At 45.2% G+C, this 15,877-nt stretch overlaps 1 protein-coding gene across 2 annotated transcripts in view; it reads right to left on the reverse strand.

The window, feature by feature from the left end:
* Nucleotides 1–8,096, reverse strand: part of LOC110529175 (ras-related protein Rab-15-like) — a 30,474-nt gene extending 22,378 nt beyond the window's left edge. The window contains exons 1-2 of one of the 2 annotated variants that reach the window (XM_036984641.1): nt 7,953–8,092; nt 7,647–7,775 (exon numbers count right to left, since the gene is read on the reverse strand). In XM_036984641.1, coding sequence (XP_036840536.1) covers nt 7,647–7,770 — 124 coding nt within the window. In that variant the 5' untranslated portion in view covers nt 7,771–7,775; nt 7,953–8,092. Of the gene's footprint in view, nt 1–7,646 lie in introns of both variants that reach the window. The other variant, XM_036984640.1, reaches the window with a different exon arrangement.
* Between the last annotated feature and the right edge of the window lie 7,781 nt (nt 8,097–15,877).

The following is a 15,877-nucleotide window of genomic DNA, read 5'->3' on the forward strand; positions in this document are numbered from 1 at the left end:
CAACCCAATTAGGATGGTTTGGGATGAGTTTGACCGCAAAGTGAAGGAAAATCAGCCAACAAGTGCTCAGCACATGTGGGAACTCCTTCAAGATTGTTTGGAAAAGCATTCCAGGTGACTACCTCATGAAGCTGGTTGAGAGAATACCAAGAGTGTGCAAACCTGTCATCAAGGCAAAGGGGGTCTACTTTGAAGAATCTCAAATATATTTTGATTTGTTTAACACTTTTTTTTGGTTACTACATGATTCCATATGTGTACTTTCATTGTTTTGATGTCTTCACTATTATTCTACAATGTAGAAAATAGACAGAATTAAGGAAAACCCTTGAATGAGTAGGCGTGTCCAAACTTTTGACAGGTACTGTATATTTTGCTGCACATTTTGTTACGTCACAACCTTATACCTTATTTATATACTGTAAGTATTCAGACCCTTTACTATGTACTTTGCTGAAGCACCTTTGGAAGCGATTACAGCCTCGATTCTTCTTGGGTATGACGCGCTACAAGCTTGGCACACCTGTATTTGGGGAGTTTCTCCCATTCCTCTCTGCAGATCGTCTCAAGCTCTGTCAGGTTGGATGGGGAGCGTCGCTGCACAGCTATTTTCAGGCGTCTCCAGAGATGTTCGATCGGTTTCAAGTCTCTGTACTTCGCTCCGTTTATCTTTCCATCGATCCTGACTAGTCAGAAGAGGAGTGGGAAAACATTCCACACTCAACAGCCTGATCAACTCTATGCGAAGGAGATGTGTCGCTCTGCATGAGGTAAATGGTGGTCACCAGATACTGACTGGTTACTCCACACACCTATTTTTTTTTAAAGGTATCTGTGACCAACAGATGCATATCTGTATTCCCAGTCATGTGAAATCTATAGATTAGGGCCTAAATAATTTACTTAAATTGACTGATTTCCTTATATGAGGTTAAAGTGCAGACTGTCAGCTATAATTTGAGGGTTTAGAAATTACAGCACTTTTTCTCCCCAAAAGCATTGGGACCAATTCACTTATATGTGTATTGAAAGAAGTCAACAATTTTGTATTTGGTCCCATATTCATAGCACGCAATGACTTCATCATTTGACACCATTCTGTATACTTCTGGCCCCTCTTTGGACACTGTGTTAACTAACCTCCAGACAAGCTTCAATGCCATACAACTCTCCTTCCGTGGCCTCCAACTGCTCTTAAATGCAAGTAAAACTAAATGCAACAAAGCATCCTTCACTCATGCTGCCAAACATACCCTCGTAAAACTGACTATCCTACCGATCCTCGACTTCGGCGATGTCATCTATAAATTAGCCTCCAACACTCTACTCAACAAATTGGCAGTGCCATCCGTTTTGTCACAAAAGCCCCATACACTACCCACCACTGCGACCTGTAAGCTCTCGTTGGTTGGCCCTCGCTTCATACTCGTCGCCAAACCCACTGGCTACAGGTTATCTTCAAGTCTCTGCTAGGTAAAGCCCCACCTTATCTCAGCTCACTGGTCACCATAGCAGCACCCACTCGTAGCACGCGCTCCAGCAGGTATATCTCACTGGTCACCCCAAAGCCAATTCCTCCTTTGGTTACCTTTCCTTCCAGTTCTCTGCCGCCAATAACTGGAATGAACTGCAAAAATGACTGAAGCTGGAGACTCATATCTCCCTCACTAGCTTTAAGCACCAGCTGTCAGAGCAGCTCACAGATCACTGCACCTGTACATAGCCCATCTGTAAACAGCCCATCCAACTACCTCATCCCCATACTGTATTTATTTATTTATTTATCTTGCTCTTTTGCACCCCAGTATCTCTACTTGCACATTCATCTTCTGCACATCTACCATTCCAGTGTTTAATTGCTATATTGTAATTACTTTGCCACCATGGCCTATTTATTGCCTTAACTCCCTTATCTTACATCATTTGCACTCACTGTATATAGACTTTTTGTTTTCTTTTGTTCTACTGTATTATTGACTATATGTTTTGTTCATTCCATGTGTAACTCTGTGTTGTTGTATGTGTCGAATTGCTACGCTTTCTCTTGGCCAGGTAGCAGTTGCAAATGAGAACTTGTTCTCAACTAGCCTACCTGGCTAAATAAAGGTATAATAAATAAAAAATCAAGCTTGTGACTGTACACATTTGCTGTTTGTTTTGGTTGCGTTTCAACAGTTTTGGTTGTGCCCAATAGAAATTAATGGTAAATAATGTACTGAGTCATTTTGGAGTCACTTTTATTGTAAATAAGAATAGAATGTTTATAAACCATTCTACATTAATGTGGACTCACAAATATCATACCCCCATGCCATTATAATGGTGAAAGGTCAGCATATCTTGGGGGTATGATATTTGGCATCCTGTAAAGCATTCTCAATCACCATTATTCTAGAAATTGGAACTTTCCCCAAATATTTCCTCAATGCTATTCTAGAATGGTTGCTAGTGTATGATGTACTCAAGGACGACTCAAGGACGATTTATGTACTCGAATTCAAGGACGATTTATCAACACATGAAAAGCTGGCACAGGCAAACACATTGAATTACACTAATCCCTATTGTGTCCCTGTTTTGCAGTCAGATGTCCTTGTCTAGTAGACCCACATGCCTGTACAGTATTGGAGGGCCAGTAGGAGGCACTCTTTCCTCTGGTCTAAAAAAATACCCCAATGCCCCAGGGCAGTGATTGGGGACACTGCCCTGTGTAGGGTGCCGTCTTTCGGATGGGACGTTAAACAGGTGTCCTGACTCTCTGAGGTCATTAAAGATCCCATGGCACTTATCGTAAGAGTAGGGGTGTTAACCCCGGTGTCCTGGCTAAATTCCCAATCTGGCCCTCAAACCATCACGGTCACCTAATAATCCCCAGTTTACCATTGGCTCATTCATCCCCCTCCTCTCCCCTGTAACTATTCCCCAGGTCGTTGCTGCAAATGAGAACGTGTTCTCAGTCAACTTACCTGGTAAAATAACGGATAAATAAAAATGTCACACCCACTACTAGTTAAAGTCTCCTCTTCCCAATCAATGCGTAGAGGTGAGAGACCAGGGATGCCCGGCTATAGATGCACCCTTAATCCAACCAATGACTTTCTCTAATACTGCCTTCCTCTGCAGTGGGTGATGTGTGGATGCCTCCCAGGTCGCACCCTATTTAATATATTATCAAAAGTAGTGCACTACATATGGAATAGAGTGGCATTTGGGACACCTTCTGGAATTTCTCTGCGATGGGAGGTGGAGTTCAATGAGCAGTCACTAACCAAGTTCCCATCCATAGTTTTTATGCGAGTAAAGTCATACCTTTATAACAAATAAATCACGGCAGCTGTGATGGAAACAGGAAGTTTTATTTAAGTTTTGTATATACATTTTATAAATGGCGACATTCATTTGTTTTTTTTGTTTGCCACGGTGGGATCTTTTTGTATCTGTCAAATGAATTATGCGAGAAAGGGCAGTGGAAATGCCTTTATGCGGAAATAGTGATATAATAACCATCATATCGAAGTCAACTTAAGAGTCTTGTGATGACATGGCGTGTGGTCCTCCCACTACGACTCGAGAAAGCATGCAGTTTATTAGGCTACAGGTTAAATAAATGATGATGAGCTTCACAGGGTGGTGAGCTTCACAGGGTGATGAGCTTCACAGGGTGAGGAGCTTCACAGGGTGGTGAAAGTGCACGGATGATGAGCTTCACAGGGTGGTGAGCTTCACAGGGTGATGAGCTTCACAGGGTGATGAGCTTCACAGGGTGATGAGCTTCACAGGGTGGTGAAAGTGCACGGTGATGAGCTTCACAGGGTGATGAGCTTCACAGGGTGATGAGCTTCACAGGGTGGTGAAAGTGCACGGTGATGAGCTTGATGCTCCTTTCCAAAAAATATTGAGGGTCTTATTCTGGTGACATGATGATCGATGCTTGAGATTGGTAAAGGGGGGAAGAAGGCTGTTCTGAGAGAGAGATTGGTAAAGGGGGGAAGAAGGCTGTCCTGAAAGAAAGATTGGTAAAGGGGGAAGAAGGCTGTTCTGAGAGAGAGATTGGTAAAGGGGGGAAGAAGGCTGTTCTGAGAGAGAGATTGGTAAAGGGGGAAGAAGGCTGTCCTGAGAGAGAGATTGGTAAAGGGGGGAAGAAGGCTGTCCTGAGAGAGAGATTAGTAAAGGGGGGAAGAAGGCTGTCCTGAGAGAGAGATTGGTAAAGGGGGGAAGAAGGCTGTTCTGAGAGAGAGATTGGTAAAGCTGGGAAGAAGGCTGCCCTGAGAGAGAGAGATTGGTAAAGCTGGGAAGAAGGCTGCCCTGAGAGAGAGATTGGTAAAAGGGGGGAAGAAGGCTGTCCTGAGAGAGATTGGTAAAGGGGGGAAGAAGGCTGTCCTGAGAGCGAGATTGGTAAAGGGGGGAAGAAGACTGTCCTGAGAGAGATTGGTAAAGGGGGGAAGAAGGCTGTCCTGAGAGAGAAATTGGTAAAGGGGGGAAGAAGGCTGTCCTGAGAGAGATTGGTAAAGGGGGGAAGAAGGCTGTCCTGAGAGAGAGATTGGTAAAGGAGGGACGAAGGCTGTTCTGAGAGAGAGATTGGTAAAGCTGGGAAGAAGGCTGCCCTGAGAGAGAGAGATTGGTAAAGCTGGGAAGAAGGCTGCCCTGAGAGAGAGATTGGTAAAAGGGGGGAAGAAGGCTGTCCTGAGAGAGAGATTGGTAAAAGGGGGGAAGAAGGCTGCCCTGAGAGAGAGATTGGTAAAAGGGGGGAAGAAGGCTGTCCTGAGAGAGAGATTGGTAAAGGGGGGAAGAAGGCTGTCCTGAGAGAGATTGGTAAAGGGGGGAAGAAGGCTGTTCTGAGAGAGAGATTGGTAAAGGGGGGAAGAAGGCTGTCCTGAGAGAGATTGGTAAAGGGGGGAAGAAGGCTGTCCTGAGAGAGAGATTGGTAAAAGGGGGGAAGAAGGCTGCCCTGAGAGAGAGATTGGTAAAAGGGGGGAAGAAGGCTGTCCTGAGAGAGAGATTGGTAAAGGGGGGAAGAAGGCTGTCCTGAGAGAGATTGGTAAAGGGGGGAAGAAGGCTGTCCTGAGAGATATTGGTAAAGGGGGGAAGAAGGCTGCCCTGAGAGAGAGATTGGTAAAGGGGGGAAGAAGGCTGTCCTGAGAGAGAGATTGGTAAAGGGGGGAAGAAGGCTGTCCTGAGAGAGATTGGTAAAGGGGGGAAGAAGGCTGTCCTGAGAGAGATTGGTAAAGGGGGGAAGAAGGCTGTTCTGAGAGAGATTGGTAAAGGGGGGAAGAAGGCTGTTCTGAGAGAGATTGGTAAAGGGGGGAAGAAGGCTGTCCTGAGAGATATTGGTAAAGGGGGGAAGAAGGCTGTCCTGAGAGAGATTGGTAAAGGGGGGAAGAAGGCTGTCCTGAGAGAGATTGGTAAAGGGGGGAAGAAGGCTGTCCTGAGAGAGATTGGTAAAGGGGGGAAGAAGGCTGTCCTGAGAGAGATTGGTAAAGGGGGGAAGAAGGCTGTCCTGAGAGAGATTGGTAAAGGGGGGAAGAAGGCTGTCCTGAGAGAGAGATTGGTAAAGGGGGGAAGAAGGCTGTCCTGAGAGAGATTGGTAAAGGGGGGAAGAAGGCTGCCCTGAGAGAGATTGGTAAAGGGGGGAAGAAGGCTGTCCTGAGAGAGAGATTGGTAAAGGGGGGAAGAAGGCTGTTCTGAGAGAGAGATTGGTAAAGGGGGGAAGAAGGCTGTCCTGAGAGAGAGATTGGTAAAGGGGGGAAGAAGGCTGTCCTGAGAGAGAGATTGGTAAAGGGGGGAAGAAGGCTGTTCTGAGAGAGAGATTGGTAAAGGGGGGAAGAAGGCTGTCCTGAGGGAGAGATTGGTAAAGGGGGGAAGAAGGCTGTCCTGAGAGAGATTGGTAAAGGGGGGAAGAAGGCTGTTCTGAGAGAGATTGGTAAAGGGGGGAAGAAGGCTGTCCTGAGAGAGAGAGATTGGTAAAGGGGGGAAGAAGGCTGTCCTGAGAGAGAGATTGGTAAAGGGGGGAAGAAGGCTGTCCTGAGAGAGAGATTGGTAAAGGGGGGAAGAAGGCTGTCCTGAGAGAAAGATTGGTAAAGGGGGGAAGAAGGCTGTCCTGAGAGAGAGATTGGTAAAGGGGGGAAGAAGGCTGTCCTGAGAGAGATTGGTAAAGGGGGGAAGAAGGCTGTTCTGAGAGAGATTGGTAAAGGGGGGAAGAAGGCTGTCCTGAGAGAGAGAGATTGGTAAAGGGGGGAAGAAGGCTGTCCTGAGAGAGAGATTGGTAAAGGGGGGAAGAAGGCTGTCCTGAGAGAGATTGATAAAGGGGGGAAGAAGGCTGTCCTGAGAGAGATTGGTAAAGGGGGGAAGAAGGCTGTCCTGAGAGAGAGATTGGTAAAGGGGGGAAGAAGGCTGTCCTGAGAGAGAGATTGGTAAAGGGGGGGAAGAAGGCTGTCCTGAGAGAGATTGATAAAGGGGGGAAGAAGGCTGTCCTGAGAGAGATTGGTTTCAAGCTCCAGAGTGGTGCAGTGATATAAGACACTGCATCTCAATGCAAGAGGCATCACTGCAGTACCTGGTTCAAATCCAGGCTGCATCACATCTGGCTGTGATTGGGAGTCCCGTAGAGCAGTGCACAATTGGCCCAGTGCCGTAAGGGGTAGGCTGTCATTGTAAATAAGAATTTGTTCTTAACTAACTTGACTAATTAAATAAAAATAAAGGGGGGGAAGAAAGCTGTCCTGATAGCTAAATTCACTGGCCTCAATAAGAAAGCTGTAGATGTACTGAATTCTAACTAGTGAAAATCATTATGACTGTCCATATTAACTCTAGGGGCCGAGCCTGGCTGGTTGGGTCCATAGGTTACTGCTTTAATGTTTTCTCTATACAAGGTGGAAGAGGGGAAATTAGACGATTTTCTGCTGTAAAGACTTGTATGTGTTGTTATATTAATTCGAGCTACTGTAATATGAATGTTATGGCAGCACAGTAAAAGGGTATATACAGGATTATACCCCACATAAAAAGTTGAATTCCACTTTAGTTCATTTTGCACATTTTTCCAGTAGAGGAAGCACTATGACAGTGACACATGTGCCCCAAATCTTTCTGACAGTTGCTAACATTTGACGTTAACATGTATTCATGCATTGTGTTATTTTCAAAATTGAATATTGTGTTTATAGTTTGCATATAGCAACTATAGTAGCATTCCATTTATCACAGGATCCAGGTAGCAACTGTGGCTCTTTTAATTACGCTACTGGACATCGTATGAACAGTTGTATCTTTTGCCAAGTGGATGCCCTCACAAGTGGTTATTTGAATTTGTCCTGCACCTGTCCTTTTGTTTTCGATTAAATAAAATCTGTATTATTTTAATCCGAGTTTAGAGCTGAATAACAATGCAAATATATAGTGCCTTGAAATAGATAGCGCCAAATAATTTTAATACAATAGGCTATTTGTAAATGTGTAATATCAAATTGCGAACAACATTCTGCACAAAGGAAGTGTAGGCCGTACATAATAATATAATTTCAATAGGCTAATGATATAGCACCAGTAGCATATTCCATAAGACTATTTAGCCTAGAGATAATCAGATCGTATTAGGTGTATTCTGATTTCCTCAAATAATACATGCATCAAAGAAGCGGTCTTACCGATTGTGGAGATGTGAGACGGGTGAAATTCGTTGTCCGTGAATCTGCATAATAAACACGTTTTCCCAACCCCCGAATCACCGAGAAGCAGGAGTCGGAAGAGCACATCATACTGCTTAGCCATAGCGTCTTAGAAATAAGAACAGCAAGCCAGCTAACTCAGCAACGAATTACCAAACCCAACACACCTACAACCCAGCCCATATCTACCCTAAACCCAACCCACCTACAACCCAGCCCATGTCTGCCCAAAATATAAAGTAGTCTTTTAATTTTCTTTCGAGAAACGGGAGAGAAAGCTCGAACCTCTCTTTTCTTCTATCAAACCAGGAGCGGTCTCTTTTGGTAACAAAGAGTAGTTATATGAGAAGGGACCAGATTCCCTCCATCCACAGCCCTCTCCTCTTTTCTGATGGGCGCGGTAACGGGGGATGCGCGCTCCGCAGCATCCTATTTCCTCTCTCGATATTACCGTCAACGCACGAGGATGGGGTCAAATCCGGTTTCAAAAGTCTAACGGGCACTAGATAGAGCGCGCGAGCGATATGAAACATTGCGTGAGTAAACATTGAAGCTGTGTTCGACTACCCATACTAACATACTGTATACTACATACTTAATGAGTATATACACTACATAGTGTAACGACCCTGCCGCACGAGCATGCTTTTGCGGCACAGTAGATCGCGCGCCGGGCCTCGGGCTCAAAGGTCGAGGGTTCGAGACCTGCCAACTGCCTGTTTCATTACAATATTTATTAGTTTATTTTAGTATACTGTCAACGAACAGTATCCTTTCAGTTGAGCGTACTAGCTCTTCGCCTGTCTACCGGAAGTTGATGCTGTTGCTACGCAACCTATTGCTAGCTAGTTAGCATAACAAATTACTAGTTAGACATTTTACGACTTTGGGTGTGGAGTGCCAGAGTGCACTTGTAAACTCAGAGCGTTGTCAGATTGTCCTTTTCCCCATTTTCTTAAAATCTGAAAACGATTTGAAGCAACCCCCATTTCCTGAAGAACTGCATTATGGGCCCTAAAGTACGGAAATAGTGTCCTCTGTGTGTATACCTCATATTTTGGCGATGTACAACATCCGGGAACTTTTGGCATACTAACTATATCCATACTGTGACCAATAAGCATACTATATACTCAATTTCACGTCACAAATTGTACGGTTAGTGCGGTTAGTATGTGTATTTGAACACAGTTTGAGTCTAGAGAGAAGAAAATGGTCGAGCAAGTGCAAATTAAACCCAAGAGCTTGCAAGTGTGACTTTGAGCGAGCAGAACATCATTCTCAGCGATCCCCCCCAAAAATATGTTAAAGCAACTTGTCATTGTCAAGTTTTTGCTCTAAATTTCAAATTCGTCTCTCTCAAATTTGTGCACCTTTGGGTTTGGATTTCAGACTGATGGGGGAGGGACTTAAAGGTGGGCACTTGTCTAGAAACATTCAATTGGTCACTTTCACTGGAGTGATGGACGAAGTAACAAGTAACTGGCAAGTCCAGTGTTGTGATTGGCTCTTACGAGCCTGTTGTTTGCGATGCACTGCAGTACCGTCTGTTTAGCTAGCTAGCTCGCCGGTTTGAGTAGAAAGCCTAAGATGTTTATAACTAACCCACTCATTGTTCTGTCTGTGAGTAAGCGCTGAACAATTTATGAAACACAGCAGCTTGATAACCAAATTAATTGGCAAATACATTATAATAGTTTTACAAAACCTTGAGTTGAGTTTACTAGCTAACTTATTTTATTAACTAGGCAAGTCAGTTAAGAACAAATTCTTGTTTTCAATGACGGCCTAGGAACAGTGCCTGTTCAGGGGCAGAACGACAGATTTGTACCTTGTCAGCTCGGGGGTTTGAACTCGCAACCTTTCGGTTACTAGTCCAACACTCTAACCACTAGGCTACCCTGCTGTCAGCCAGCAACGTTTGTCTGTAAAATGAAAAGTAGACAGTCAAGCAAACACCGTAAAACAAGTTCCTCTAATTGCAGGCAGGAGCTCATATTTAGTGTATTAAGCCCAATGACACAAACACGCAGCACATGGGGGGGTTAGCTCCCTGAGGTACATCCCACTGGGTGTAACGGATGTGAAACGGCTAGCTTAGTTAGCAGTGCGCGGTCCCTGGTTCGCGCCCGGGTATGGGCGAGGGGACGGTCTAAAGTTATACTGTTACATTGGTGCCGTGACCCGGGATCACTGGTTGCTGCGGAAAAGGAGGAAGGTCAAAAGGGGGGTGAGTGTAACGGATGTGAAACGGCTAGCTTAGCTAGCAGTGCGCGCTAAATAGCGTTTCAATCGGTGACGTCACTTGCTCTGAGACCTTGAAGTAGTAGTTCCCCTTGCTCTGCAAGGGCTGCGGCTTTTGTGGAGCGATGGGTAACGATGCTTCGTGGGTGACTGTTGTTGATGTGTGCAGAGGGTCCCTGGTTCGCGCCCGGGTATGGGCGAAGGGACGGTCTAAAGTTATACTGTTACACATGCAGCACATGGGGGATTTTGAATGGAACTCACTAAGGGGAGAATCTGCTACCTGCTGCAAGTTCATTCAGTACATAATCAGTCCCTAATAATATAATGTAAACTGATATGATAAACCAACTCAGCAGGCTAACTAACATGTTAGCATCAGCTTTATTCAACAAATACATTTGCATGTACGGGAATTTGACTCTGTGAAATGGTGCTGCCACAATAAACAGAATATAGAGATGATAGACAGAATATAATATAACAAACAATTATATCGTATTTACCAGTCAAAAGTCTGGTCTGCTGATGCAGCACTCTGTCACTCTCAAATAGCCCTTACTAAACCCGGAGGTGTGTTGGGTCATTGTACTGTTGAAAAGGCCAGCATCCCGGAGTCGCCTCTTCACTGTTGATGTTGAGACTGGTGTTTTGCGGGTACTATTTAATGATGCTGCCAGTTGAGGACTTGTGAGGCGTCTGTTTCTCAAACTAGACACTCTAATGTACTTGTCCTCTGGCTCAGTTGTGCACCAGGGCCTCCCACTCCTCTTTCTGTTCTGGTTAGAGCCAGTTTGTGCTGTTCTGTCAAGGGAGTGGTACATAGCGTTGTACGAGATCTTCAGTTTATTGGACATTTCTTGCATGGAATAGTCTAATTTCTCAGAACAAGAACAGACTGATGAGTCTATTTCGAGCCTGTAATTGAACCCACAAATGCTGATGCTCCAGACACTAATCTAAAGAAGGCCAGTTTTATTGCTTCTTTTATTAAGCAGAACAACAGTTTTCAGCTCTGCTAACAAAATTACAAAAGGGTTTTCTAATGATCAATTAACCTTTTAAAATGATTAACTTGGATTAGCTAACACAATGTGCCATTGGAACACATGAGTGATGGTTGCTGATAATGGGCCTCTGTACCTCTATGTAGATATTCCATTAAATATCAGCCATTTCCAGCTACAATAGTCATTTACAACATTAACAATGTCTACACTGTATTTCTGATCAATTTTATGTTATTTTAATGGATAAATGTGCTTTTCTTTCAAAAACAAGGACATTTCTAAGTGACCCCAAACTTCTGAATGGTAGTGTAAATATGAGATGAGTAAAGCAGTGTGCAAACATGATTAAAGTGACTAGTGTTCCACTATTAAAGTGACCAGTGATTGCATGTCTATATATATAGGGCAGCAGCCTAAGGTGCAGGGTTGAGTAACCGGGTAGTAGCTGGCTAGTTATGGCTATTTAACAGTCTGATGGCCTTTTTCAGTCTCTCGGTCCCAGCTTTGATAAACCTGTACTGACCTTGCCTTGTGGATGGTAACGGGGTGAACAGGCCGTGGCTCGGGTGGTTGATGTCCTTGATGATATTTTTGGCCTTCCTGTAGCATCGGCTGCTGTAGGTGTCCTGGAGGGCAGGCATTGTGCCCCCAGTGATGAGTTGGGCAGACCTCACCACACTCTGTAGAGCCCTGCGGTTGCGGGCAGTGCAGTTGCCGTTCCAAGCGGTGATACAGCCCTACAGGATGCTCTGAATTGAGCATCTGTAAAAGTTTGTAAGGGTCTTAGGGACCAAGCCAAATTTCTTCAGCCTCCTGAGGTTGAAGAGATGCTGTTGAGTCTTCTTCACCACACTGTCTGTGTGGGTGGACCATTTCAGATTGTCGGTGATGTGTACACCGAGGAACGTGAAGCTTTTCACCTTCTCCACTGCGGTCCCATCAATGTGGTTAGTGGTGTGCTCTCTCTGCTGTTTCCTGAAGTACACAATCATCTCCTTCGTTTTGTTGACGTTGAGGGAGAAGTTATGCGCCTGGCACCTCTGGCACCTGCACAGGGCGGGGTTTAGACCCAGGGCCCCGAGCTTAATGATGAGCTTGGAGGGTGCTATGGTGTTGAAGGCTGAGCTATAGTCAATTAACAGCATTCTGATGTAGGTATTCCTCTTGTCCAGATGGGGTAGGGTAGTGTGCAGTGCAATGGCGATTGCATCGTCTGTGGATCTATTGGGGCCGTATGAAAATTGAAGTGGGTGTAGGGTGTCAGGAAAGATAGAGGTGACAAGAGCCCACAGTCCTTGGGAGCGGGCCTTGTCGGTGGCACTGTGTTATCCTCAAAGCGGGCGAAGAAGGTGTTTAGCTTGTCCGGGAGCAAGACGTCAGTATCTGCGACGTGGCTGGTTTTCCCTTTGTAAACCTTGATGGTCTGTAGACCTGCCACATGTCTGAGCTGTTGAGTTGCAAATCCACTTTGTCTCTGTACTGACGTTTTGCCTGTTTGATTGCCTTACGGAGGGAATAACTACACTGTTTGTTTTAGGCCATATTCCCAGTCACCTTGCCATGGTTAAATGTGGTGGTTCGCACTTTCAGTTTTGTGCGAATGCTGCCATCTATCCACGGTTTCTGATTTGGGTAGGTTTTAATAGTCACAGTGGGAGCAACATCTGGTATACACTTCCTGATGTACTCAGTCACAGTGTCAGTGTATACATCAATGTTATTCTCAGAGACCAGCTGAAACATATCCCAGTGATCAGTGAAACATATCCGCGTGATAACAATCTTGAAGCATGGATTCTGATTGGTCAAACCAGCATTGAATAGACCTTAGCACGGGTATTTCCTGTTTGAGTTTCTGCCGATAGGAAAGGATGAGTAAAATGGAGTTTTGCCAAAGGGAGGGCGTCGGAGAGCCTCCTAGGCATCCCGGAAGTTGGAGTAGCAGTGGTCGAGTGTTTTAGCAGCTCGAGTCCTACAGTAAATGTGTTGATAGAACTCGAGTCCTACAGTAAATGTGTTGATAGAACTCGAGTCCTACAGTAAATGTGTTGATAGAACTCCGGTAGCGTTTTCCTCAAATTTGCTATACAAAATTATAGTATTAATTATTATTGATTTTGGAGAGCAAACTGGAAAACTGGTGTGAGAGGGAGAAAAGACATCCGTGTGGGGACGCAGTGTATTTGAGTGCAGTAATTTCTGAGTCTTGACATGTAGTAAGTATTGTATTTCTTCAGGCGATCAACAAAATCTCTGCTCTCAAATTAATTTACTGCATGCGGAAAATTCGAGCATCGCAAGCTCTCAAGTTAATTTTGGCCTGCGCTGGTGGCACCCGTCCTCTGCTCGCTCAACCACAGTTCCTCTCTTGACTCAAGTGTTTGTGCAATGATGTTTCATCTTGCTCGCGCGTGCCATCTCGCGGCCGTTCGACTTTTGAATCGGAATTGATGCCATACACGAGATGGGTGGGGATGAAGCAAACCAAGACAGTACCCTAATAAGAAACTCATTAGGCCTATATTTTCTTGCCAGTAAACCACAATCATGTAGGGTAATTGTGCAAAGTAGCCTACATAAAGTGAGCTAAATAAAATATAGGCTATAGCCAGTTCTCCCTATCCCTTTTGTTCCTATTCAAATCAAATCAAATTGTATTAGTCACATGGGCTGAATACAACCTTACAGTAAAATGCTATACTGTTGAGCCCCAAAACAACAATGCAGTTAATAAAATAAAAAATAAATATATATATATGTGTGTATAAATTATGAACAATAAGAATAAATAAAAGTAACAAGTAATTAAAGAGCAGCAGTAAAATAACAATAGCGAGACTATATACAGGGGGGTACCGGTAAAGTCAATGTGTGGTGGCACTGGTTAGTTGAGGTAATTGAGGTAATATGTACATGTAGGTAGAGTTATTGTGACTATGCATAGATGATACCAAAGGAAAGTAGCATCGGTGTAAAAGGGGCAATGTAAATAGTCTGGGTAGCCATTTGATTAGATGTTCAGGAGTCTTATGGCTTGGGGGGGTAGAAGCTGTTTAGAAGCCTCTTGGACCTAGACTTGGCGCTCCGGTACCGCTTGCCGTGCGGTGGCAGAGAGAACAGTCTATGACTAGGGTGGCTGGAGTCTTTGACAATATTCAGGGCCTTCCTCTGACACCGCCTGGTATAGAGGCCCTGGATGGCAGGAAGCTTTGCCCCAGTGATGTACTGGGTTGTACGCACTACCCTCTGTAGTGCCTTGTGATTGGATGTCGAGCAGTTGCCGTACCAGGCAGTGATGGAAACAGTCAGGATGCTCTCGATGGTGCAGCTGTAGAACCTTTTGATGATCTGAGGACCAATGCCAAATCTTTTCAGTTTCCTGACGGGGAATAGGTTTTGTCATGCCATCTTCACAACTGTCTTGGTGTGCTTGGACCATGTTAGTTTGTTGGTGATGTAGACACCAAGGAACTTAAAGCTCTCAACCTGCTCCACTACAGCCCCGTCGATAAGAATGGGAGCGTGCTCGGTCCTCTTTTTCCTGTAGTCCACAATCATCTCCTTTATCTTGATCACGTTGAGGGCGAGGTTGTTGTCCTGGCACCACATGGCTAGGTCTCTGACCTCCTCCCTATAGGCTGTCTCGTCGTTGTCGGTGATCAAGCCTACCACTGTTGTGTGGCAAATATCGGCAAACTTAATAATGGTGTTGGAGTCGTGCCTGGCTGTGCAGTCATGAGTGAACAGGGAGCACAGGAGGGGACTGAGCATGCACCCTTTGAGGGGCCCCTGTGTTGAGGATCAGCGTGGCAGATGTGTTGTTACCTACCCTTACCCCCTATTGGTGGCCCGTCAGGAAGTCCAGGATCCAGTTGCAGAGGGAGGTGTTTATTCACAAGGTCCTTAGCATATTGATGAGCTTTGAGGGCACTATGGTGTCGAACGCTGAGCTGTAGTCAATGAATAGCATTCTCACATAGGTGTTCCTTTTGTCCAGGTGGGAAAAGGCAGTGTGGAGTGCAATAGAGATTGCATCATCTGTGGACCTGTTTGGGCAGTATGCAAATGGGAGTGCGTCTAGGGTTTCTGGGATAATGGTGTTGATGTGAGCCATGGCAAGCCTTTCAAATAATTTCATGGCTACAGACGTGAGTGCACAGGTCGGTAGTCATTTAGGCAGGTTACCTTAGTGTTTTTGGGAACGGTGACTGTGGTGGTCTGCTTAAAACATGTTGGTATTCCAGACTTGGTCAGGGGGAGGTTGAAAATGTCAGTGAATAATCTTGCCACTTGGTCAGCTCATGCTCGCAGTACACGTCCTGGTATTCCGTCTGGCCCTGCAGCCTTGTTGACCTGTTTAAAGGTCTTACTCACATCGACTGCGTAAAGCGTGATCACGCAGCCTTCCGGAACAACTGGTGTTCTCATACATGTTTCAGTGTTATTTGCCTCGAAGCGAGCATAGAAGTAGTTCAGCTCGTCTGGCAGGCTCGTGTCATGGGCAGCTCTTGGCTGTGCTAACCTTTGTCGTCTGTAACGGTTTGCAAGCCCTGCCACATCCGACGAGCGTAAGAGCCCGTGTAGTACGATTCGATCTTAGTCCTGTATTGATGCTTTGCCTGTTTGATGGTTCATCGGAGGGCATAGCGGGATTTCTTATAAGCTTCCGGGTTAGAGTCCCGCTCCTTGAAAGCGGCCGCTCTAGCCTTTAGCTCAGTATGGATGTTGCCTGTAATCCATGGCTTCTGGTCCGGGTATGTACGTATGATCACTGTGGGGACGACGTCATCGATGCAATTATTGATTGACTGATGTGGTGTACTCCTCAATGCCATCAGAGGGATCCCGGAACATATTCCAGTCCATACTAGCAAAATAGTCCTGTAGCTTAGCATCTTCTGCTTCATCTGACCACTTTTTTCATTGATCCAGTCACTGGTGCTTCCTGCTTTAATT

The sequence above is a fragment of the Oncorhynchus mykiss genome, chromosome 8, assembly GCF_013265735.2.
Source record: "Oncorhynchus mykiss isolate Arlee chromosome 8, USDA_OmykA_1.1, whole genome shotgun sequence".
NCBI classification, from domain to species: domain Eukaryota; kingdom Metazoa; phylum Chordata; class Actinopteri; order Salmoniformes; family Salmonidae; genus Oncorhynchus; species Oncorhynchus mykiss.